This window comes from Gekko japonicus, unplaced genomic scaffold, assembly GCF_001447785.1.
Source record: "Gekko japonicus isolate JY-2015 unplaced genomic scaffold, Gekko_japonicus_V1.1 scaffold203, whole genome shotgun sequence".
NCBI classification, from domain to species: Eukaryota; Metazoa; Chordata; class Lepidosauria; order Squamata; family Gekkonidae; genus Gekko; species Gekko japonicus.
The window spans coordinates 1151922-1176577 of NW_015170280.1; the positions used below are offsets into that span (position 1 = coordinate 1151922).

General features: G+C 47.6%; 1 protein-coding gene across 1 annotated transcript in view; it reads left to right on the forward strand.

Moving 5' to 3' along the window:
• FNDC5 (fibronectin type III domain containing 5) overlaps window positions 1-24656 on the forward strand; it is a 45554-nt gene that overhangs the window by 9409 nt on the left and 11489 nt on the right. Inside the window, exons 2-4 of the mRNA XM_015417767.1 lie at window positions 15894-16009; window positions 18967-19165; window positions 21276-21368. Of these exons, the coding sequence (XP_015273253.1) occupies window positions 15894-16009; window positions 18967-19165; window positions 21276-21368 (408 nt within the window). The remainder of the gene's footprint in view (window positions 1-15893; window positions 16010-18966; window positions 19166-21275; window positions 21369-24656) is intronic.

Here is a 24656-nt window from a genome sequence, read left to right on the forward strand (position 1 = left end):
GCTGCAGAGTTTGAGAGCACTCAGTGGGACCTTGGGGCACATAAAGAAGAAACCAGGACATCAATTTAGGCTGATGTATCTTTGCAGCACAATCCTGGTGCTTTTGTAAAAAGCAGTCAACAAGGTTTAAAGGCTGGGTTGTCTTCTCAGAGGTTTTGAACTTTGCAGAGAGGCAAGCATAACAGCGTTCCGTGCGCCTTGGTGTTTAGTCATGCCGGCCACATGACCACGGAAATGTCTTCAGACAGCGCTGGCTCTTCGGCTTTGAAACGGAGATGAGCACCGCAACCCTAGAGTCGGATTCGACTGGCTTTCGAGCAAGGGAACCTTTACCTTTACTTTTTAAGCATACGGGACTCCAGAAAGCTGGTCTTTAGCAAGAACAGGGAGACTGTCAGTTCCATAGCAAAACTCCCAAAGCTTTGGTTCTAATTGAGTGCCACAGCTGGGATTGGGAAGGAACTGCCCTAGTGGCCCAGTGAGCTACAGAGCCTGGGTGGGTCAGTTGTCATCTGCAACTCTGCTTCGAACAGTTGACCCAGCTTGCCCAAGTACTGCCTCCTCCCATATTGTCCTGCCCACCCTGTGAGATCTGCCCTGCAAGCCCTGCTTTCTGTGCCCTCTTCTTCAGAGGAGAGGTGGGTGGCAACCAGAGACATGGCTTTTTCAGTAGTGGCACCTTGTCTATATGGAACACCCTCCCACTGGAGGTTCACCTGGCACCTATGTTGCTCTTTTTCAGGTGCCAAGCCAAACGTTTCTCTTTACAAAGGCTTTGAATTATGGAGTTGATCCTTTACTACCACGTGTATTGTGTGTTTTAGTTTGGAAACTGGTATTCATTTTGAACTCCTTTATTCGCTATGTTCTGATGCTCCATTTGATTGTTTTATGCTGGTTTTTAATGGATAATTGTTAACGCTTTATGTTTTTACAGTGTTTTATTTTTATAAGTCACTTTAGGCAGGTTTCCTGGAGAGGTGATGTAAAAATTCTCATAAATAAATAAATAGCGGCTAAGGTTCAGTTCAAATCTCCCACCACCAAGAACAAAGTGTCCATCAGAAGATGGCCCTCACCTGGATAGCCCAGACAAGCCTGATCTCATCAGATCTCAGAAGCTAAGTAGGGTCAAGTCTGGCATGTACTTGGACGGGAGACCTCTTTGAAATACCAGAAGCGGGAGGTGGGGGCAGGCTTCACTTAGCCACCTCTCTGAATATCCTCCAGGCGCCCAGTTGGGGTCAGTCACCAGAAGTCGCCATGACTTCCAGGAGCACACATACTCACTTGTGGGCACACACACATGCACATATAAACAAAAAGAAGATGCCCAATGTTTGCTAACTTTCCAGGAATTTCCTCTTACCTACTGCAAAGGAAGTGTATAGTCCTAGATAGATATTTAACTGATGCGTGAGGAGGCCAACAGTGCTGTCCAATGTTCCCTCTAAGCTATGGAGTCTTCTGAGCAAAAATTCTACTTGGTGAGCTACTGGCATTAAAGTTGTGAGCAGGTGATTTGGCGACTGCATAAACTGGTTTGCTCTTGAGCCATTCCTCCTGAGCTAAGACAAAAATGTGTGAGCCGGAGGCTCAAAAACCGTGAGCTAGCTCACACTAACTCAGCTTAGAGGGAACATTGGTGCTGTCCTAAGCCAAGTTAAGACCCTTCTAAGTCCATTGATATCAAGGAGTTTGGAAGGGGGTAACTCTCCTTTGGATGGCACCAAAGATGAGCATTGCAAGAGTTTCTGTGCAAGACACCCTCTTGCATGAACAAGTATAGTATGCAGGTCAACTGCCAGCCATTATGGCTGCAACTTGCAACAATGGATTGTTCATTTACTTCATTTACACCCTGCCTTTCTCTCTGATGGTGTCCCAGAGTGGCTTACAAGCTTCTCTCCTCCATTTCACCCTCACAACAACCCATGAGGTAGACTAGGCTGATAGTGTGTGACTGGCCCAAGGTCACCCAGAGAGCTTCCATGTCAGAGTGGGGATTCAAATCTGGGTCTCCCAGATCCTAGTCCAACCACTACACCACCCTGGTTTTCAAGTAATAGAGGTGTCTCTTGGCAAGGAATTTGGTTGATTGTATTTAGATAAAATATTTTATTTATATTCAAGAAAAAGAGATGGTGGGGGGTTCTCTCAACAGCTGGCCAGCTAACTTAATCTCATCCCTTTCTCTCTGCATTCTAATGGTGATTTCTTGTTTAATTCCTGAGCCAGAGAGGGGACAGTCAAGCCACCAAACCCATTAGGCACAATTAACTGCTTCTGCTAAGTACTTTGTTAGAAGCCGCTTTTCTGAGGAACTGATGGTCTGAATCCTTTAAATGGAACAAAACAGGCAATCAGATGCAAAGTTAGTTAATGTGGCTGGAATAGCATCTTCATCAAAAGGAAGGATATCAAAAGGGAGCCTTGCGTGCAGCATCCAAGCTTTCCTCCTGCTGAGAAAATATGCAGGGAGACTCACCGTTTCATAAATTCTATTACAAACTCAAGTTGAGGAAGTGAATTATGTCATTTTGCTCTTTGTCAGCTCTCTAGAACAAGTTGCCGCATGACGGAGTGAGCTCCCGTCTCTAGTTCCAGCTCCTGAGAACAAGCAAGCCTACAACAGGCCTTGTAAAAGGTAAAGGTAAAGGTTCCCTTGCTCGAAAGCCAGTCGAGTCCGACTCTAGGGTTGCGGTGCTCATCTCCATTTCAAAGCCGAAGAGCCAGCACTGTCCGAAGACGTTTCCGTGGTCATGTGGCTGGTATGACTAAACACCGAGGCGCACGGAATGCTGTTACCTTCCCACCAAAGTGGTACCTATTTATCTACTTGCAATTTCTTGCTTTCGAACTGCTAGGTTGTACAACAGGCCTTGTACAGCTTTCAAATAATGTGTTGCTGTTGCCTGCACTTCTGTCTGTGTGTGTATCACTGAATACCCCTGCCCTATTTTTTAGGTGCCCAAGGCTTGTGTTCCCACTTCTGTCTGTGGCCCAGTGCATGCACCATGTTAACTTGTGAAATTTCACCAAGATGTACTTGTGAGGTTGCCCAAGATATTTGTGAGAGGAACTTTTCTGAGCTTACCTGCTTGAGATAAACTTGTCACTGAGGCATCTTGTTTATCAGATCTCCTCTCTGATGCCTTACAGAGTAACATAAGCAAAAAAAGTTTCAAGTGGGTATCCCTGTTGGTCTGCAGTAGAAGAGCAAGATTTTAATCCAGTAGCAATTTACAGACCAACAAGATTTCCAGGGTAAAAGTTTTCAAGAGTCAAAGCTGGCATCTGACAAAAGGGAGCTTTGACTCTCGAAAGCTTATACCCTGGAAATCTTATTGGTCTTTAAGGTGCCGTATGGAAAAAAAAAAAAGTAGGAGCTGCGGTGGCTCGAGTGGTTAAGACGCTGAACTGCAGGCTGTGGAAGGTCAGTAGTTCAGCAGTTCGAGACCCGGGTTGCCGCATGACGGAGTGAGCTCCCGTCTCTAGTTCCAGCTCCTGCCAACCTAGCAGTTCGAAAGCGAGAAATTGCAAGTAGATAAATAGGGACCACTTCGGTGGGAAGGTAACAGCGTTCTGCGCGCCTTGATATTTAGTCATGTCGGCCACATGACCACGGAAACGTCTCCGGACAGCGCTGGCTCTTCGGCTTGGAAACGGAGATGAGCACCACAACCCTAGAGTTGGACTCGACTGGCTTTCGAGCAAGGGACATCTTTACCTTTAAGCAAAAAATACAAGCTTTCCACCCATAGTCATGAGGAATTTACTATCTGAAATGCTGACAGTGGAAGAGACAATAAAAGAAGGGAAGGCAGAAATGGTAGAGGCCAGGAGTACTGTGAAAAAATGGGGTTATGTAGAGGGAAGGCAGCACGGTATAGCCCGATCTCATCAGATCTCAGAAGCTGGTACTTGGATGGGAGACCACCATGGTAGGCTCTGCAGAGGAAGGCCATGGAGAACCACCTCCTTTTCTCACTTGCTTTGGAAGCCCCTTGCTGGGGTGGCCATAAGTCAGTTGGCAGCACTTATGTCTGTACATGTAAATAGGGTTACAGAGGCTTAGGTTCAGAAGGGCTGGGATGTTTCTTATGCTGTGCACCAATCTGCTGAGTAGGTCACAGGGCCCCCAATTCTTTCCAGGATTGTAGTCAGGCGCACAAATGGTTAGATGTGCAAATTGAAACAGTTTATAAAACACAGGAACATACTATCCTAGGAATGACAAGTAGTCAATCAACAATCTCTCTCTCTCTCTTGCTTTGAGCTCCCCTGGCCATATTTAAGGAGAAATTTCTCCACTGCTTTTGGTGAGCCGGTTAATAGGTCAGTTAAATCCTCCTATCTGATGAAGGGAACTTTGACTCTCAACAGCTTATACCCTTGAAATCTTGTTGATCTTTACTACTAGGACTCGATTTGTGACCCTCTCCTTGCAGCTGTCTCCCTCCCTGAATGTTCTGACCACATCTTGCCCAAAATAAACTTACTTTCACATGAGACACGATGAAGAAGAGCAAGTCTGAGCACTTCCTAACGGCTTCTGCTCCAATACCCTCCCCAACTATCTTTGCATGTTGCTTCCAGTAGCAGTTTCTGGGCTGATTATTGCTTTGTGCAAACTGCTCCCCAGTTTCCCAGACATTCATGGGAAAGGGACTGTCAGGTCCTGGCTCCTCCAGGATGATCGCTCGTGGATTTGGGGTCTCCAGGATGTGATATTGTAGCCAGTAGTGACAGGATGGCAGGCCTCAGATATAGCGGGGGGGGGGAGGGTTAGTCTCACCCTTATTCCTCACTCCAGCTCACGTGAGCTTGGGTACCCTCTCTCTAGTCCTGCTTCCCCTTTGAGAGACGTGTGCTCTTCCTCTCCATCCTGCCCAAGCCACCTGGTTTAAATCAGCCTCCCAATCTACCCCCTTCCCCTCTCCCACCAATCCCCATCTTCCTTCAAAGGGGCAGGTGAGAGGGTCTACAGCTAGAAACTTCATTTTTTCTCAGCTATTGTCTCTGATCTTTTAATTCCTTTGTCAAGTTCTAACTTACTTCTGGATTCTCAAATCCACTCATTACTCATTAAAACAGCCCTGGAGCAAGCTGAGCACGATGTCCCCTGTGGACCCACTCAGTTTGACCCCTGGCTGTGGCAACAATGGCAATGGGAGTAGACTTGCCTGATTCGTGGTCTTTGAAGCCCAGGTGTGAGCTGAGTGGACCGTAGGTTTGGGCCGGCCTGAACACTAGGCAAACCTAGGTCTAGGGCACCGGATTTTGAGGGCTGCCAAAAAGGTGAGAGGAGCCTCCTCCGCTAGTTCAAAGGGAAGCCTGGAATTCTAGAATCATCATATCTGTTGACTCTGGTCTTCTGTAGCTGCCATGATGGAATATGGAGGGCTTTTGAAGGGCTGACTTGTTTTCATTTTCATTTTGTTCATTTTGAATGCTCAGTAAGTGAAACAGCCCTTCTAGACAGCTCACTTGTCTGTCTATTGAACAGGGGGTGACAAAACCCTAGTTTGCCTATGGTGCCAAAAAAAACTGGGGCTGGCCCTGCCTGTGGCCCTGCCAACAGGCGAGGAACCACATGGGAGAATGTGTCGAGCAGAGCAAGAATAACAGCGGAGTACGGGAGGGTCACAGACAGAGCCATCTCTAGAGGTGGGGGCAGACTGTCAGGACAGGCCAAAGTTGTGGAAAGCTTGAACTGTAGGAGCATGTAAGAGTCTGGTGTTTGTCCTGAACTCGGCCAGGGGGCCTGCCTCCTCTTCCAAGCTGGACTTGTATCTTTGCTAATAAACTCATAGTACAGAAAACTGCTGCCAGTTTCTCATGCTCTCTTCTCACAAGGCAATTGATCCTGTAAAGGATGTCCTAGAAGTCCTGACATCCAAGAAGTGGTCAGCCAAGAAAACTCTATTTTGTACCAGTCTTTCTTTGTGGGGCAGTGGGCTGGATCCCTACTCCCCTTGCTGATGTTTTTGGACTTCCCTTCCAGCTACACCCACCCAGCCTCTTCTGGTATGGAAGCTGTTGGTTCAAGTTCCTCTGCTCTCATTAACTGCTCAGTTTCTTCCAGGGCAATTTCCTCCACCTTTTCAAGAGCTAAAAGCTGACCTGTCGGAGGCCTTTGTTGTCTGAAATGGCAGAAGGACAAGAGGGGTTGGGCACAGAGCCCCATATAGGAAAGCTCCCCCTCCATCCCTGCATGACTCAAGGCCCGATAGCAGAGGAGGGTTCAAAATGCCTCCCACTCACTCCTTTGTACCTTTGTCCTTGGAGCACTTTGGGGAAGCATTTCAGCCTCCACAAAGTTGGTAAGCAATTAGGCGCGGTAGGGGGAGCCCCGCTGTGCCAGAGCAAAGAAAAGCCTCTGAGTGTGTGAGAAAGCCTTTCATATCCACACCTCCGCTTCAGAGTGAGAAAAAAAGGACCCCACAGGCCCAGAAAAGGGGGAAAGAATAAGAAAGAAGGGTGGGGGACATGAGAAGGGAGGCTTTGACTTCCAGCTCCTGAGAGAGGATAATTTTCCAAAGAGTTAGACGAAGGAACTGCCGGTCATGTACTCCGGCCTCTCCACGTGGCAGAAAAGGTCATTTACGCAGGGAAGAGCAAGCCATGGTTCCAGTGCCTTTTTGGTGCTTCTAGAAAGTAACAGATCTTGTTTCTGGCAGCTCGGGAGCAGCCTTGCCCCCACCCAGTGGGGAGCTAGTCACCAGATTCTTTAATGGGAGACTTTGTCCTGTTTACTCACACCCTGTTCCCTTTGTATCCTGAGCTGGGTGGCTCAGGCTAGTCGGACCTGGCTAACTCTTGGATGGGAGGTTTGGTCCCAGTTAGCTCTTTGATGGGAGACCACCAAGGAAGTTCCCAGGGGTTGCTGTGCAGAAGCAGGCACTGGCAAACTTTCTGCACTAGACCTTAAATCCTAGTTCAGCTCTGTCCCTGAACTTACGTTCTACACTACACTCGAGTTCACCCCTGTAATTATCTCGGGGTATTTTTTTGATTCCACATTACATTGAGGTCACACCGGTTTCACCCCACACTTGACCCAGGATGAACGGATGCCGTTACAACCAGGGATAAATGCAAGGTATTGTGTCACGGGTTGAACTCTAATAAAACCAGGGATGAGATCCAAGTGTGGAAAGGACCCATCAGTGTTTGTTTCAAGCCTTGCAAACCGTCCAGGGTTGCCATAAATTAGCAGAGACTTGACAGCACTTTCCACCACCAAGGAGACTTTTCCACACTGGTAGGACATCTCCAAGCTGGCACATGGTTTGGATAGGGAAGAATTTGCCACAAACCTTGGCCTGACATGGACTAGAAGGTACACTGCTGAGGTTCAGTAAGGAAGGGGCCGTGGCTCAGTGGAAGAGAACTCTGCTTTGCAAGGAAAAGGTTCCAGGTTCAATCCCAGCTGGCATCTCCAGTTAAGGGACCAGGCAATGGGTGATGTGAAAGCCCTCTGCCTGAGACCCTAGAGAGCCACTGCCAGTTTGGGTAGACAATAATGACCTCAATGGGACTGATGGTCTGATTCAGTATAAGGCAGCTTCACATGTATGTGTAACATGTATGGAGGTCCAGATTCCAATCTCTGCTCAGCTATGAATCTCACCTTGTTCTCTCTCAGTCTAACCTACCTTACAGGGTCATTGTGAACAGGAGCAGACTGTGAGTTAAAAACAGCCCCCGCCCTTTAGGAGGGAGGGTGAGAGAGTTTCCTTGCCTGTCCAACCAGGCTCACTCCACCAGGACTCAGCCAGGCCAGATGCTGCTGTCCCCGTGTGGTGTAGCCTCCTTCTTGCCATTGGGGGCAGGGCAGACCATTAAGCCACTGGGAACAGTCCCAGTAGCCTTAATGCCCAATCTGCTCCTGGTTACAGGGATAAAACTGGGTGTGGTGAAGTATGTCTGGATTAAAATATAACAATAATTATTATTGCTGTCATTTCTGACGTAAATCTAATTTTCTAAATTGTAACTCATTAGTCTCAGTCCCTGGATCACCACCAGGGACCTGTGAGCCAGAAATTCCCTGTCTCAAATCTCACTTGACTCAGGAACGTGCTACATTACCTCAGGCAAGGTGCTATATTATTAGTCTTGCGCAATATTTCTTGGCTGTTTTGTTTTTTCAAACTTAAAAAAACAAATTACTAAATCACTATAATGTTTAGCATTACAATGATCCATCACCAGCTTTCATTTTTAAAAATCAAGTCTCTAGTTCTTTTCATTGCAGGGTTATAAGGGGAAACGCGCAGGTATGTGGAGAGAAATTGGGGAGGGGTGTTGAGCCAAGGAATGGGCAGGGGAAACTGCTGTGTGGATGCTCTACTGCTGCTATGAATGCCTCTGTATTCTCAACAGCAATGAGGGCTACAAGGAGAATCTCTCCATGTGGGAGCAGAGCCAAAATTGGCAATCGGGGGTGATCATGCTGTTCTGCCTTGTGGGTGTGTTGTAAGAATTCATGTGATGAGTATGAGAAGAATTTTGCTAAGTATTATCCAATTATCAAACAACAAAAGCAAGGCCAGCTTTGGAGAATCTGTTAGGGAACTGCCTACTGTCACACATAGACAAATACGATATCAGATTTAAGCACATGTATATATAGATCAGCAGACAAATCACAAAAATTCAGCTCAGAGGGGGGAAAGCCCAAAGAAAACCCCAGCTACAAATTCTAAAAGTTCCACAACTACTTGCTATGAGAACTCTGGCTTCAGTGCTGAATTCTCCGTGCACACATGAAAGTAGCCTGTAGATAGCTTTTAAGTCTGCAGTCCCATGTGTAAGCCCCACTGAATAAAATGGTACTTAATTACAAGTAAACCTGGTTAGGATTGCTTCCACAGTGGGTGTGTTAGAGAGAGAGTGTGTGAGAGAGAGACTATGTGAGAAACGATACCACGGAAATTTGAAGAAGAAAAAAACACAGCTCAATTTATTAAGGGAACTTTGGCTGTATTTTGGGCTTTTACAAAAGACATGGCAGTCTGCTGAAGCTTCTTCCAGTGTTGACAGTGCAACCTCCAGAACAGGGAACAGCATGACCTACAAAACCCTGCCTGTCTAACTTCAGTACAAACGCCGCAGGACTCCACTCTGGTTTCAACTGCTGCTTCAGAAGCCCTGGAATGCGGAGAGACTCCCCATTGCTCGGAAGGTTTCTGCCCCTTTCACCCTTTGGCACAACAAGCAGTGATGGGGAGGGCTCTCCAGGGCTGGGGCTTTGACTCACACACTGGAGGCTGACTTCCAAGGGCAGGATCCAGCCACAGATCCCCCATTTGTGCCATGCTTAATTGCCGTCCTCTACAACTTGCACGGCAAGGGGCAAGGCTGTTCAGAGGAGACTTCAGATGCCTAATTGGCAGGTAGTTTCCTTTCAAAAAGAGATGCTCACGGCAGTGCAGGTGGCAAACTGGGGTGGAAATGGACTTCTGTTACTGCTTGAGCAGATGTTCTGGAACAGAAGCTTGCATCCCCATGGGTCACCAGGGATTAAAACAGCTGTGCCACATCCCAGCCTCCTGCCTACATAGATGTTCTATGGACAATGCCAAGCTGCATGACTCTACTGATGCAGAATGATGGTGTAAAATCAGGGACTTCCTCTTCCCATCCTGGAGGATAGGAAAGAAATGCATACCCTCTCAGTTTTCACAGTCATTTTATTGTGGATAATGAATTGGATGGAGCCAGGAAGAGTGCTAGGTTGGGCTGAAAGCAAATCTCTGTTGTTGTGTTATAAAATTGGACTCTGAATACTGCCATGGAGGGAGCAAGTGCAAGGCCATGGGCTAACAGTGAATGGGGTTCATGTTATTAACATTCCCCAATCACTAGGAAGCTAATCAGGGTTGGCCCGGGGATACCACCAAGGAAGTCTGGGGTTGCTACATAGATGCAGGCAATGGCAAACCACCTCTGCTTATCTCGTGACTTGAAAATCCAGTGGGGTCACCATAAGTTGGTTGCAACTTGATGGCACTTTCCATCACAATGACTAGGAATACTAGTCATTCTAAGGAGAGCATCAGCAGGGTAGCCATATTAGTCTCTTGCAGAAAAGCAGCCAAAGACTAGTGGATTTACTGAAGCAGAAGCTTTTGTGGGCTACAGCCTACTTCATTGGACGTGAGTCATGACCAAGAACAACAGTCACACAATGCCTTTATTAAGGCTGACTGCAAAGTTACAAAGGAGCACTTAAGTTTTCCAGTTCGTCAGAACTCTTCTCTGGATATTAAGGACACCTTTCCCCCTTCTGTGGCAGGCATGATGGAAAAACCAAATCTGCAGCTTATTGCAAATGTAAGAATGAATTTATTTAAAACCGTGTGCCCTGCACTCTTAAACACAAGCTCCCATGGGAAGAACAGAGGAGTCCTTTTGCAGAAGCAATTAGATGAGACCGGGGCTGCTGTCAAAAGAGCTCAGCTGGTAGCAAGGCTGGTGTGGGGAGGAACAGAGACTATCCTTCTGGAACTACACAAATCAGCAGTAATTCAGATCAGTCTCTAAGGCTTATTGGAACTCACATGACCCTTCCTTCAAAGGGAAATGTCAGGGTTCTTATATTTGGCAAAGCTGGACAATTCTCTTATAAGGTACAGCAGCTGTCACTTACAAGGGAGTTTTTACATCGTGTTTGGATCCCACATAGGGAGGGAAAGCAGCACAGTAGAGCCCAATCTTATCAGCTCTCAGAAGACTCTGCAGAGGAAGGCAACAGCAAACCACTTCTGCTACTCACTTGCATTGAAAGCCCCTTGCTGGGGTTGCCATAGGTCAGTTGTGACTTGGCAGCACTTACATATGTACATACATATGTTGACTCCCAAATACAATTCAACTGCATTTTCTATGTCTTGTTCTAATTACATCTGGGAATAAGAACAGCACAGGCAAAGAGTGTGTGAGCAGATCTGCCCTTGCCTACTTCTGTTTCTGCCGTGGCATTTCCCCAGTGCCCTGGCTGGACTAGGGGAAGATTCACCCACTGCAGCTTTTCAGTCTAAGGCTAAACAGCAGAACCCCACATGAAGGAATGCAGCTTTAACAGCAGGGTGACCTGCACAAGGTCTTAAGAATGGGAGCAGGCTAGAAGCTCAAATTAAACTGGGGCGGCGTTTATAGGCATGGCAATTATTTAACGATAATGTTACAGTCACATCATAATGAAAGCAAAGAATTTCTGCTTTTCTCCAACCCTGGGCCTGTCCTCTCTTAAGATTTTGTTTTTTTAAACTTTTCAAGGGAAGAAGTGCAACAATCCAGAGGTCGCATTCTTGGTCTTTTCTCCTTTAAGTCCATTAATAATCAGGGGCGTGTTTAATGAATCACTAGCAAAAGTTCTCAGCCTTTTAAAGAAGCTCAGTTAGATTTGGCAATGTTTATTTTATTCTTTAGACCATTTTCTAGGCTGAGTTCTGTCCAGGCATCTCCCCGTTGTGCCTCTTGCCTCCTTGGTGCACTGTGAGGGTGACTAAAGGGAACCTCCATGTTCAAAGGCAGTAAACCTCCAATTCCCAGTGTCAGGAGGCAGCGATGGGAAAAGCCTCAGCCTCTATGCCCTGTTGCTGGCCCTCCAGAGGAGCTGGTTGTCCACTGTGTGAGACAGGGTGCTGGACTAGATGGACCACCACTAGTCTGATCTAGCAGGGCTTTTCTCATGTTCTTATGTTTTCAGGACCTGTTCCTGCATGATTAGCACAGATGCTATGAAACACAGCTATTGATGCAGCTGATGGTACATTGCAACCCAGCCAGGAAGAATTAAAAGCAGAAGCAACAGGAATAATAATAATAATGAATACAAGAGAGAGACCTTCAACCCACTCCCACCTGTTGCTCCAGATTCACATCTCCTTCACATTACCTACCGTTAGTCCTTTTAACTGGAGATGTCAGGGACTAGACTTGGGACCCTCTGCCTGCCAAGCAGATGCTCTTCCACTGAGCTACAGCCTTTCCTCTGCTGGCTTCCTTCATTGCATCCTCTCCTGGTCACCTCCAGGTTCTATGCACCATTTGAGATTTACAAGAATCCACCCAGAATCTAGCATCGTTTATTTTGTAACATGCACAGAAGTCACAATTAACTTCTGGGGTGGGGTGGGGGTTGCGCACTAAAACCAGGTGTTTCTGAAACTGTTCATTTTTCCTGCTGCCCTGCAGCTTACCCTGGGTTTGTAAAGCCCTACATTGGAGCTGGGTTTGTAAAGCCCTACATTGGAGCTGTGCATTGATTTGGCACTCTGCCTAAGGACTGGTCCTTGGCTATTCCATAGAGTGGCTTTATGAGGCAGCTTCTGACCATTCAAAGCATTTTGCAAATGTCATCTCAATAATCCATTCAGCAACGCTCTAAGGTGTTATCTCCATATTGCAGATAGATCATCAGAGACAGAGCCTAACTCAGAATAAGCAATTAATTGAGTGCCATCAAGTCACAACTGACTTTTGGTGAATTCTCATGGAGTTTTCAAGGCAAGAGAGAAGCAGAGATGGTTTGCCATTGCCTTCCTCTGCATAAGAACCCCGTTTTTCCTTGGTGGTCTCCCATCCAAGGTGGCCAACCCTGCTTAGCTTCCCAGCTCTGACGAACATCCACTACTCAGGGCTACTCAGGTTGCTAAATCAGAATAAGGCTGCCTATTTTATTTTTCTGTTTGTTTATACCCTGCTTTCTCCCCACTGGGGACTCAAAGCAGCTTACAACATTGTTCTCCTCTCCTCCATTTCCTCCTCACAACAACAACAACCCTGTGAGGTAGGTTAGGTTGAGAGCGCATGACTGGCCCAAGATCACCCAGCAAGCTTCCATGGCACAGTGAAGATCTGAATCTGGGTCTCCCAGATTACATAAGAACAGAAGAGAAGCCAATGTTGGATCAAGCCAATGGCCCATCCAGTCCAACACTCTGTCATACAGTGGCCAAAAATACCAGCTGCCATCAATGCTCCCTCTAAGCTGTGGAGTCTTGAGAGCAAAAATTCAACTTTGTGAGCTACTGGCATTAAAGTTGTGAGTGATTTGGCTACTGCATAAATTAGTCTGCTCTGGAGCCATCCTTCCTGAGCCAGAGGCTAAAAGACTGTGAGCTAGCTCGCACTAACTCAGCTTAGAGGGAACACTGGCTGCCGTCAGGAGGTCCACCAGTGGGGCCAGGACACTAGAAGCCCTCCCACTGTTGCCCCCCCCCAAACACCAAGAAGACAGACCATCACTTGCCCCAGACCGAGAGTTCCTATCTATACCTTGTGGCTAATAGCCACTGATGGATCTCTGCTCCAGATGTTTATCCAATTTCCTCTTGAAGCCATCCATGCTTGTAGCCGCCACCACCTCCTGTGGCAGTGAATTCCATGTGTTAATCACTCTTTGGGTGAAGAAGTACTTCCTTTTATCAGTTCTAACCCAACTGCTCAACAATTTCATTGTTGCCCACAAGTTCTTGTATTGTGAGAAAGGGAGAAAAGTACTTCTTTCTCTACCTGCTCTATCCCATGCATAATCTTGTAAACCTCTATCATGCCACCCTCACTACATCATTGGTGCCACGGCCACTGGCTCCTCCACAGCACTGTCTACCAGCCTATCTAGAACACGAGTAATGTCCGCTACCTTCACACCAGGCAGGCAAGTCACTATACAGTCAGTACGCAGGTTTGCCACCCAGCTGTCTACCTGCCTAAGGATTGAATCACCAACTACCAAGAGACCCCCTCCCTCCCTGCCCAGGGATGGTTCCTTGGTGTGAAAGGATACCCGTTCACCAACTGAAGAAGAGGTCACTTCTGAGGGCACATTCCCCTTATCCTCAGCACGGTGCCCTTTTTCCTCTCGAACTTCATGCTCCCTGACAGCGGCAGGGCTGCCATTTTCAGAGTGGGACATATCTAAAAAGTCCCTGAGAGTCTTCTCCATGCGCCTGACTGTCTGCCTCTCCAGGTCAGCCACCTTGGCCTCAAGGATGCTAACTCATTCCCTGAGAACCAGAAGATCCTTGCACTGGGCACACACCCAAGACTTCTGTCTAGTGGGCAGATAGTCATACATGTGACACTCCATGCAAAACACTGGATAGCTCCCAACCCTCTGCTGGCATTCTGCCTTCATAATTGCTTTTTAAAAAATAATTATATTTAACCCCCCTTTTAAAACCCTTCATATTTATGTGGGCCTCCTTGTGGAAAGTCTACTTACTTTACTGGGAACACAAGGAGACTTTCTGGTCCTTCCTGGGCTTCTTACAGAGCCCCTAGTGTAAGAGTCCCTAGGCTAAGAGCCAGAAGCCTCACCCAGCAGAAGGCAGGGCCAGTTTAAAAACGGCTCTGCCACCTTTTTGATTTTAACCGCCAGCAGCCTGGTTCCCTCTCGGGACAAGTGGAGACCGCCTCTTTTGTACAGCTTCCTCTTGTTCCATATAGAACCTGCCCTATTTGATGTTATTTGTGTTTGTGCATTCCAGCATCCTGTTTCCACAGCAGTGGCCAACCAGGTGACTCTGGAAGCTCAACCAGCAGGGCTCCCCCACCCCCAATCAAATCACAGCTAATTTATGGTGACCCAATAGGGTTTTCAAGGCAAGAGACATTCACAGGTGGTTTCCCATTGCCTGCCTCTGCATAGTGATCCTGGACTTCCTTGGTGGTTTCCCGCCAAAATACTAACCAGGGCTGACCCTGCTTAGCTTCCAAGACCTGATGAGATTGGGCTAGCCTGGGCTGTCTAGGGCTATTCAGGGCAGCAGTGCATAAACAACCAGCATTAGAAGTACTCTGCCTGAACATGGAAGTTCCATTCACCTGAAGTAGCTTCATACTAGTCCACCTGGCTCAGTTATGAATCCTCTGGGAATCCGTCTAATCCTTTTCATAAGCTGTCTAAGGTATTGACCATCACCACAGTCTTGTGGTAATGAGCCCCACCAGTTAATTAGGTCTTACACAAAGGAGCCTGAATTGATTGTTCAATTGGTTGTCACTGCAAACATGGCAGCGAGGGCGCAATTTAAAGCATGATATCACAGCAAATATATTTCATTTTAAAAATTTGATTAGATTGGTATCCCGCCCTCCCCTGTAAGTGCACTCAGGGCAGTCACAACAGTCATATCACAGCACTGTTACTGCTAACTAAGTTTGGTGTTTGGGGATTAGATTCAAATTCTGCACCATCGTCTTCTGCTTGTGGCCACTGGTCAGCCACTTGCCTCTACCTAGGCCAGCACAGTACCTTCAACTGCTTCTGGAAAGCATAGAAGCAGGTCACCAGAGCATCAGTGTTCCCCTGCTGTACTGCCTCTGAACATGGAGGTTCCCTTTAGTTATCATGCTTTGTAGGAGGGGCTTCAGTGGTCCCTGCTGGAGTGGAACAGGCTGGTGGGGCTTTGGGATGGTGAAGTTGAGGACCAATGGCATGGGAGTGGCAGGATGGTTGGTTGGGAATGATGGTTTGGATCCCGCGGATCTGTTCAACTAGTTGGAAGCACTTTCCTCCGGCAGAAGGAGACTCCACGGGAAGAAAGTATCTCAGCTAGTGGAATGTGTTTATAGGATCTAGCTCTATCATCCTCCCTACTGTTCAGAGGCACCAACCACTAGTGCCTCTAAACAGAAAGGACTAATTCAGTCATTGGGTTAAGAACCCTTATCCTCCATAAATTTGTCTGATACCTTCCCCCCCCCCAAGCCATTTGTATTAGTGGCTATCAAGTGGCAGTGAGTTCCATTAGGTAATTGCACAATGTTTAGATCGGTACTTGATGCTTCCTTGTACTTGGTGGGTCATAAGCTTCTCTGCTCTGGTAACAAAACACCTCTGCCCCAACACCCCTCTTTTTGTGTCCCTGCAGACAGCCCCTCTGCTCCAGTCAACGTCACGGTCAAGCTTCTGAAGGCCAACTCAGCTGTGGTGACCTGGGATGTTTTAGAAGAGGAAGTGGTCATCGGATTTGCCATCTCCCAGCAGGTCAGCTTGCTGGCACAGCTCTATTTACTTCTGCTTCTTGCAGGCCTCTCTCAGGGCAGAATCGGAAGTTCCCGTATTATTATGAGGACAAAGTTTGATGGGCAGGTGAAAGGTCCAGTTCTTTCCTTAGCACCCTGGCTATAAGGACTAGGAAGCCAGGGAAAATGAAATTGGAAGGTAGACTCTTTGGGCACGGTCAGCAGGACATTGTGAATCCGGCACAGCATGCCACCAAGCCAATCTGCAGGCCGATGGAGGGGCAGCAATGACCCCAAAGAAGGCTTTTTTTCTCCACCCCCTTTGTATCAGGTGAATCCTGTCCTGCTCAGCTTTCAAAGGTGGTTTCTGGCTTTTTAACTTTTCAATCTCTTTCCACTGTTGCATAAGGTCATTTGTTCAATGCTGTGACACTCCTGCAAGATTCTTTGCTGATAAAATGTCTCTGATCCATACCAGTTTAGACACCCTTTTCTAGACAGGTTGTTCATCACGTTTTGATTGATGCCCCCTCGGTGGATATGGACAGGTTTCTTGAGATTATGAAGAACACCACCTGAAAATTAGACCCTTGACTATTGTGGCTTGTTCAGTTTTGCTGGGCCAATTTAGCTGCTCCTGTCCTTGGCACTGTAAATTGCTCACTCACTGGCTGAATTTTTCTAAGCACTGAATGAAGCAGTTGTGAGGCCTTTATTGAAAAAGATCTTCCTGATTTCACAGCCCTGTTTCCACGCTTCCATTTCTGGGCAAGGTAATCAAGTGGCGGGTAGCAGAGCCACTTTAGGCATTTCTGGATGATTCATCCACCCTTGACCCATTTCTGTTTGGCTTCTAGCCTGGTTGTGGGACTGAGACAGCTTTGGTTGCTCTGTTGGATACTGTACGTGGGGTAATTCCTCTGATAATTCTGCTAGAATTAGTGGCATTTGATACTGTAGCCCATTAATTATTATTAAAGCATTTGGAAAATGACGTCTGTGTATGTATGGGGGGGGGAGGTATTTACAAGGATTGCGCTTAATGTCAGATTGAATATGAAGAGTTTCCATTGGAGAGGGTGAATCATCTATTTGAGCCATCAGTACTTTCTACATTGGTGCCCTGTCCTTCTGCCAATGCTTTTGATTATCCACTGCCTAAGATTATCCATAGTTTTGGTACTGGAGGGGTCATCAGTAGGCTGTCTCAGCCTTGAGTCAGTAAGGTTGCCAGCTCCAGTCTGGGAAATTCCTGGAGATCTGAAGCCTAGGGAGGGACCTCAGCAGGGTACCATGCCATAGATTCCACCCTCCAAAGCAGCCATTGTCTCCAGGGGAACTGATCTCTGTAGTCTGGAGATCATCTGCAGTTCCAGGAGATCTCCAGGACCCAACCTTGAGGCTTGAGCAACCCTAAGCCAGAGCCTCAATGCTTTGAGAGGACAGGAGACACACAGAAAACAGATCCTGACCAAACAGAGAGGGGCTGGTTGGGCAAGTTGTTGCTCCGGATGGGCTAACCTTGCCACCACTGCACAGTATTTGTCTAGCATTAGCCATGCAGGGCTATTTTTGGGCAGGAACGCACAGGAACGGCGTTCCGGCTGGCTTCAGAGTTGCCCACACCCACTAAAGCCAAAACCTCTGTGTGCGTGGCTACAGAGGGAAGGCCTGGAGAGTGAATGCCTCCCCATGCCTTTCCCGGCCTGTCAAAGGGCCAGTTTAAACTGCCTTCCCTTCCCTTCAAGGAGGGGCTTGAAGCCGGGGAGTGTGGGGTGTGGCCTAATATGCTAATGCGTGGCACTGTCAGGGTTGTGGCCTAATATGCTAATGAGTTTCTGCTGTTGGATGTGGCCTGTTATCCTAATGAGTTCCTGCTGGGCTTTTTCTACAAAAAAAGCCCTGTAGCCATGTATGGGAAAGGCTGCACCCTGCTCCTTTGGTCAGGTTTGGCCCCCAATACCCCAACCCAATGCCTGCAGGGGCCTCAAATCTGAGAGGGGAGGGGGATTTGTGGGCAGCCTGTGAGTCAGGCATGTACACTCACTCCCACTACTTCTGGCCTCTCACAAGGACAACACTTCCTGCAAGTGGTCAGGAGTCTCTCCAGCCACCACTGCAACTGTGCCCAGCCCCTCCCTCCCTCTTAAAGGTGAGTCTTTCTGGAGTCCTGTTCCCTCACCTCGTGGCTACCTCCAGTCAGGTTTAGGGATCTCCCCTTCCCTGGACAACCCAATCAGGTTAAGGTTCTTGGGGGGGGAGGTGTGCTTCTGGACTCAGCCCTTTTTGATGTATGAACAGAATGTATCTGTTGCTCAAAGCCTTCCTGTTCATTTTATCCATAGATTGGCTTCCCTGCTTGACCCACCAACACTGATCTATGCGTCCGTAGCTTCTGGGCTAGATTGCTGTAGCATACTGTTTGTAGGGCTGTCTTTGAAGATGACCTAGAAGCTTCCATTGGAAAACTACAAAATGAGGGCTATTGGTTTGTTGAACAGGACAGGTCTCTACCTTCAATATTAAGCTAACTGTGTTGGCTCCCAGTTGGCTTTCAAGCCATTGGCAATGTCTTTGTTAGCACTGGCTTACTTCATGGCTATCCATTCAAAAGCTTTGTCTATTGTCACCCTCACTCTGTAGAATGGACTCTCAGAAAAGATCTTCCTTTGCATTCTTCAGAAAGGATATCTGTACTAGATAACCTGATCTCTGCAGAGGCAGCATGAAAAAATCCAAATAAAGAAATAAATACCTTCTTTGAGGGCTTTTGACTGAGTTTGCTAAGGAGTTGAACACTGATCACTGTAATCTTTGTAGGCTGATTTCTCCTTTTCTCATCTTGATGGTTAGATCAGACAGTTCGTTAATATGCTGTGCAAACCTGGTTTTAAGCCAGCGTATACTTTAAATGTATACTTTGAGCTGTTGGAGGAGCAGGCCCTGAGTGCTTGTGTGCTGTGACTTGTCTCCCTGCAGAAGAAGGACGTGCGCATGTTGCGCTTCATCCAGGAGGTGAACACCACAACCCGCTCGTGTTCCCTCTGGGACCTGGAGGAGGACACCGAATACATTGTGAATGTGCAGTCTATCAGCATCCAAGGCCAGAGTCCGGCCAGCGAACCTGTCCACTTCAAGACCCCTCGGGAAGCTGAAAAACTGGCTTCCAAAAACAAAGGTCAGTGTAGGGGAGGGGGAGTCCTGGGCCTCCAACAGGATGGCAGGTAGTCTTCAGAGCTGGCTCCAGAGGACAGAAAAGGGTGGCAAATGCTGCACCTGGCAAAGGGCCAGGGTTGCCAACTCTGGGTTGGGAAGTCCATGGAGATTTGGGGGGGATCCTGGAGAAGATGGATTTTGAGGAGGTGAGGAACCTCAGTAGTAGTAGTAGTAGGAGATTGGATTTATACCCCGCCCTTCACTACACAAAGGAGTCTCAGAGCGGCTTACAAACTCCTTTCCCTCCCCCTCCCCACAACAGACACCCTGTGAGGTAGGTGGGGCTGAGAGAGCTCTGATAGAAACTGCTCTTTTTCAAGAACAGCTGTGCCAGAACTATAGCTTGCCCAAGGCCATCCAGCCAGGTGCAAGTGGAGGAGTGGGGAATCAAACCCAGTTCTCCCAGATTAGAGTCCGTGCACTTAACCACTACACCAAACTGGCTCTCACACCAAACTGGGTATAATGCCATAGAGTCCACCCTCCAAACCAGCCATTTTCTCCAGGTGAACTGATCTCTGTTGTCTGGAGATTCTGGGAGATCTCCAGGTTCCATCAGTAGGTTGGCAACCCTACACAGGGCCAGTTGCCCAACATTCTCTCTTTGGGACAGCCAGGGACAATCCAAGAACAGCCTCATTTTGCACATCTGAGGTTAAGGGGACACAGTAAGGGTAACTTTCTTGAAGACCCCCCCCCCTCCAAAACCCTAGAGGAAGCACAGGATTAAGGGGCTGTCTGAGAATCCACATATCTGGGCAATAACACATTTGGGACTGGAACCTATATCAGGGCTGCCAATACCTATCTCTCTCTCCACCAGCAACACACACCCCCCCCAGCCTATCAACCATTAGTTGTCAACCTCAGAGTGCCCTAGGAGGGAGCATCAGGGAAAGCCTCGGTCCCTGTGCCTTGCTTGCTGGTCCTCCAGGGCAACTGGTTTTCCGCTGTGTGAAACAGGATGCTGGATTAGATGGACTACTGGTCTGATCCAGCAAGGATCTTCAGGTACTCTTATGAACTGGACCTTGCCAAGTGCTTGCCTATCAGGCCACAGCATATGATTGCCTAGCTCTGCTTTGGGGGAGATTTCACCTTCACAGGAGCCAACAGCAGTTTTGTGTGGGTCAAGCTTGGAGCTAGCAATAGATTTTGCTGGGGCAGGGACCCAGGAGTGATGCTCACCATTCCTCTTGGGGCCAAATAACACGTTCATTGTAAAAAACAGTGGGGTCTGGGTTCCCCAGAGACAACCCAGGTTCCCTGCAGCCATACAGCAGCTGCTCGGAATGCTTCTGCAGGGGGAGGAAGTGCTCCTGCCTTCCCTCTAGGCCATTTTTGTGCACTGAAACAGTGCTGGGAGGGAGCTTCCCCCTTTGTTTGCTGTTCCAAATGCACAGAATATTCCACACGGAGCAGCATAAGATGGGAAATAACTCCCCCGCAGCACTGTTTTGGCAGGGGAAAAGGGCTTGGTGGGAAGGCAGGAGCCCTTCCTCCCCCTGCGATGGCATTCCGAGCTCAAAGGGGGTTCTCCTTTATTTTTAAAAATCCATTCTCCACAGCTGCTGTGTGGCTGTGGAGAATGCAGAGCCAACTCTTTAAAAACATGAACATGTAATTTGGCCTTCTGTCTACTTGGCTTCCTTGCAGGAATTCTCGTTACTCGAAAGTGGCATACAGAATGGCTGGAGGCTGCTATGGCTACATGTCTGTTTCAGTGCAGCAAATTGCTTCTCTCTGGAGCTGATTCAGGCATGGGGGGCAGGGTGAAGTCTGAATGCCTTTCCCTGCTCACCACAGTCCCAATCTGGCTTGGTCCCCCATGCATTCGGGAAGCATAGAGCTCCCAGAACTTGTCTGTGGCTTAACATGTGAAAAACGACACATGTAGACTACGGATGCACATCTAGAAGCCTTGCCCACTTCTGCAACCTGCCGATCCTTAGGCAAACTGTATCTATCCACTGCAAACATGTTGCTGAAGCCTCTGTTCACTTCCCCCAATCCCCCTGCAGCCTGGAAATGGCTCTAAATTCCACTGTCTTTCTCTCTCTCTCTTTGTGCAGATGAGGTGACCATGAAGGAGATGGGGGAGAAAAATCAGCAGCTACGAGCAGGGGAGATTCTCATCATTGTTGTGGTCTTGTTCATGTGGGCAGGTCAGTAGGGTTCTGAAAAGTACTGAGACTCACTAGTGATTTCAGCTCTCATACTTTATTTCAGCTCAGAACAAGACGAGAGTACCCAGCTCGCAGGGTGGTTTATATGTGCACAAACCCCGCTCCCCAAACACACCCACACACAAGTGATTGGCTATTTACAGTGGCCGAGAGTTCCATAGGCTCTCGGCCAGGAGCCTAGCCTGCCGATAGGTGCCGGCTAGGATCCGCTTGTCCCATTGTTACTGCGAGCGAAGCTTGGTCGCTTCGCCTGACCGCGTGGCGAAATGGCCGCACACGCAGTCTGATATGGATACATTACAGATTCCCTGCATGCATGTGTAAAAGGCAAGGCAGCTTGCCTTGGGTTGTGAACAGGGAGTGGTGCTTTCGCCGTAATCAAGGAGGATTCTTTCACACACATGCACACAATTCTGTGTACATGCCTGCTGTGTCTAACGCTAGGCATCATAATAAGGAGGCAGCAGAGTTTTAAAGAGAAGGACAGTTTAATAAGTCAGGTTCTTCTTCTATGGAGTGGCGCTAACAACAACTGTCTTTTTCTCTGTTCTTGCTTGGACTCAGTCTAAAACTCTAGTCTGGAGTTAAGGAATGGATTTGTCACAAACACCGCAATGTCTAACATTGGGTTGGTCATAGATGCCATTCCTCCTTCTTCTTGAGGGCCAAGAAGCTAGAATATAGTGTGGGGAGGTAAACTGGTGGATTTTTTGGGTGTGTTTTTGTGTGTGTGTGTGCGTGCACACGTGTAGGTGTGCCTGGAGGTCATGGCAACTTCTGGCGACCCCTACTGGGGCATGGAGGATATTCAGAGAAGTGACTTGATACAGCCTGCCTCTGCCTCCCAGCTCCGGTATTCCAAGGAGGTCTCCCATCCAAGTACTTGCTAGGGTTGGCCCTGCTTAGCTTCCGAGATCTGACGTGATATGGTGACTTTATGTGATCCTTGGGTATTTCATCTTGCCACATTCTGGTCAGCAAGAGTATGCTTATTGTGTTAGATGAGTGGCCTTCCTGGACTCTGGAGGCTTCTCCTCCAGGCCCATAGCTACAGTGTGGCTTTGGGGGGCTCTGCCCCCTTTCTTAAAGGCACAGCCCCACAAGAATTTCTTCTGTAAATGCTTTTTTCCAGTTATTTAAAAACATTTCTTAAAGGCATGCACTCCTTTAAGCAGAGTGGGGTGCTGTAGTTGACTAATTCCCACACTGAGCCAAGGGGGTTGGAGTGGATGACCTCTAGGATACCTTCTAACTCTGTGTCAAGAAACTGGTCTCCTGTAAGAGAGTTTATCTGCCTAAGTGTTAGCTTTCTTGACTATAGAAGTCATCACCCCCACCTGCCATCTTTTAATCAGAATTGTTGCTTAGGTTGGCAGAAGTGATTAACTTGCTGCAGCTGAGAACTGTAATCTAAAGTGGTTAACATCTTGTAATTTAGATATCTATCCAGGTGACAGCTTTCTATTGGCTAAATGGATTTTCTTTCTGCACTGAGAACTTCAGCCCCACCAGAAAATAATTTGCCCCACAAGCCACTAAATCCTGGCTACAAGCCACTATTTCCTGATTAGGAATCACATACAGTCTGAAATGTGGTGAAGGAATGGGACAGTGTCAGAGTCAGAAGACTTTTGCCAGCCTATAGCCTCAGCTAATGCGGAGTGAAAATTGGTGGAACATTAACAATTTGAGATATACAGATGATACTACATTACTGGCAGAAAATACTAAAGATTTGAAATGACTACTGATGAAGATTAAAGCAGAAAGTGCCAAAGCAGGATTATAGCTGAACTTCAAGAAGACAAAGTAATGACTTCTGAGAAATTAACCCAACTTAAGAAGAAGAAGAAGAGTTTGGATTTATACCCCGTCCCTCACTACCCAAAGTTGTCTCAGAGCGGCTTACAAACTCCTTTCCCTTCCCCTCCCCACAACAGACACCCTGTGAGGTAGGAGGGGCTGAGAGAGCTCTGACAGAAACTGCTCTTTTTCAAGAACAGCTCTTACCAGAGCTATGGCTTGCCCAAGGTCATCCAGCCAAGTGCAAGTGGAGGAGTGGGAAATCAAACCCAGTTCTCCCAGGTTAGAGTCCGCATACTAACTACTACACCAAACTGGCTCTCTTTAAGGCTGATGATGAAGAAACTGAAATTATTCAAGATTTTCTATTCCTTGGCTCCATCATCAACCGAAAGAGAGACTGCAATCAAGAAATCAGAAGGAGATTGAGACTAGGAAGGGCAGCCATGAAGGAGCTAGAAAAGTCTTTTTAGGGTAAGGATGTGTTGCTGGTGACCAAGATCAAGGTAATTTGTACCATAGTATCCCCCATTACTATGTACGGGTTTGAAAGTTGGACACTGAAGAAAGCTGACAGGAAGAACATGGATTCATTTGAAGTCTGGTGTTGCCTTTGCAGATACTGCAGACTGACAAAAAAGATTTAAGTGGTTCTAGATCAAGTCAACCCTGAACTTTCCCTAGAAGCTAAAATGACTAAACTGTGGTCACATTATGAGTGTAATCACATATCCTGTCCTTATATATAAACATGTTTTCGCATGGCAACATTCTATGCTTCTCAAAATCAGTTGGCTGCCTGAACTGCCCATCAGAAGGTGGGCCTGAGTCCCGCCCACAGAGCCAGCTCCCACCAAAACTCCAATCCAAACAGTTTACCTCAGCAGCCAAGCAGCCATTTGCCTGACCAGCCTTCTTCAGCTGTCAGGAGAAGATCAGCTGAGGAGCAGCCGTGGCCATTTGCCTGCTGACCATTCTTCAGCCCTCGGGAGAGCCTTGCAGATGACTGTGGTTCTTTGTTTAAAGTGTTCCCCCATCAGGTTTAATTGAGCTGTAGTTCCAGAGAGGGGCCTGCAGGGGTATCACTCACTGGGTTGAATGGGGCTTCCTCATCGGCTGGCCTACAGTTCCCAGCTGCCCCAAGGCCAAAAAGTGCAGGGAAACAGGGACTGTCCCAAGGCAGTCTTCCTCCCTGGGAGCAGCAGAAATTCAGCTACTCCACAGTCAGCTGGACTGGGGAATGAATGGAAGTTTCTCTGCTCTCTTGGGCAAGAGAGAGAGGCTGAAGTACAGGTGAGCCCACAACATCCAGAGGTAGATTCTGTGTCGAGAAAGAGGATTGCGTTTAACCTCTGTTGATTTATGCCCTGTTGGTTCATGGTGTCTGCTTACTCCTACAGTTTGTGTGTGCTTCATAACTGTGTAAATAGTTAAATAAATTCTTTTATTTGGGCTAATAATCTG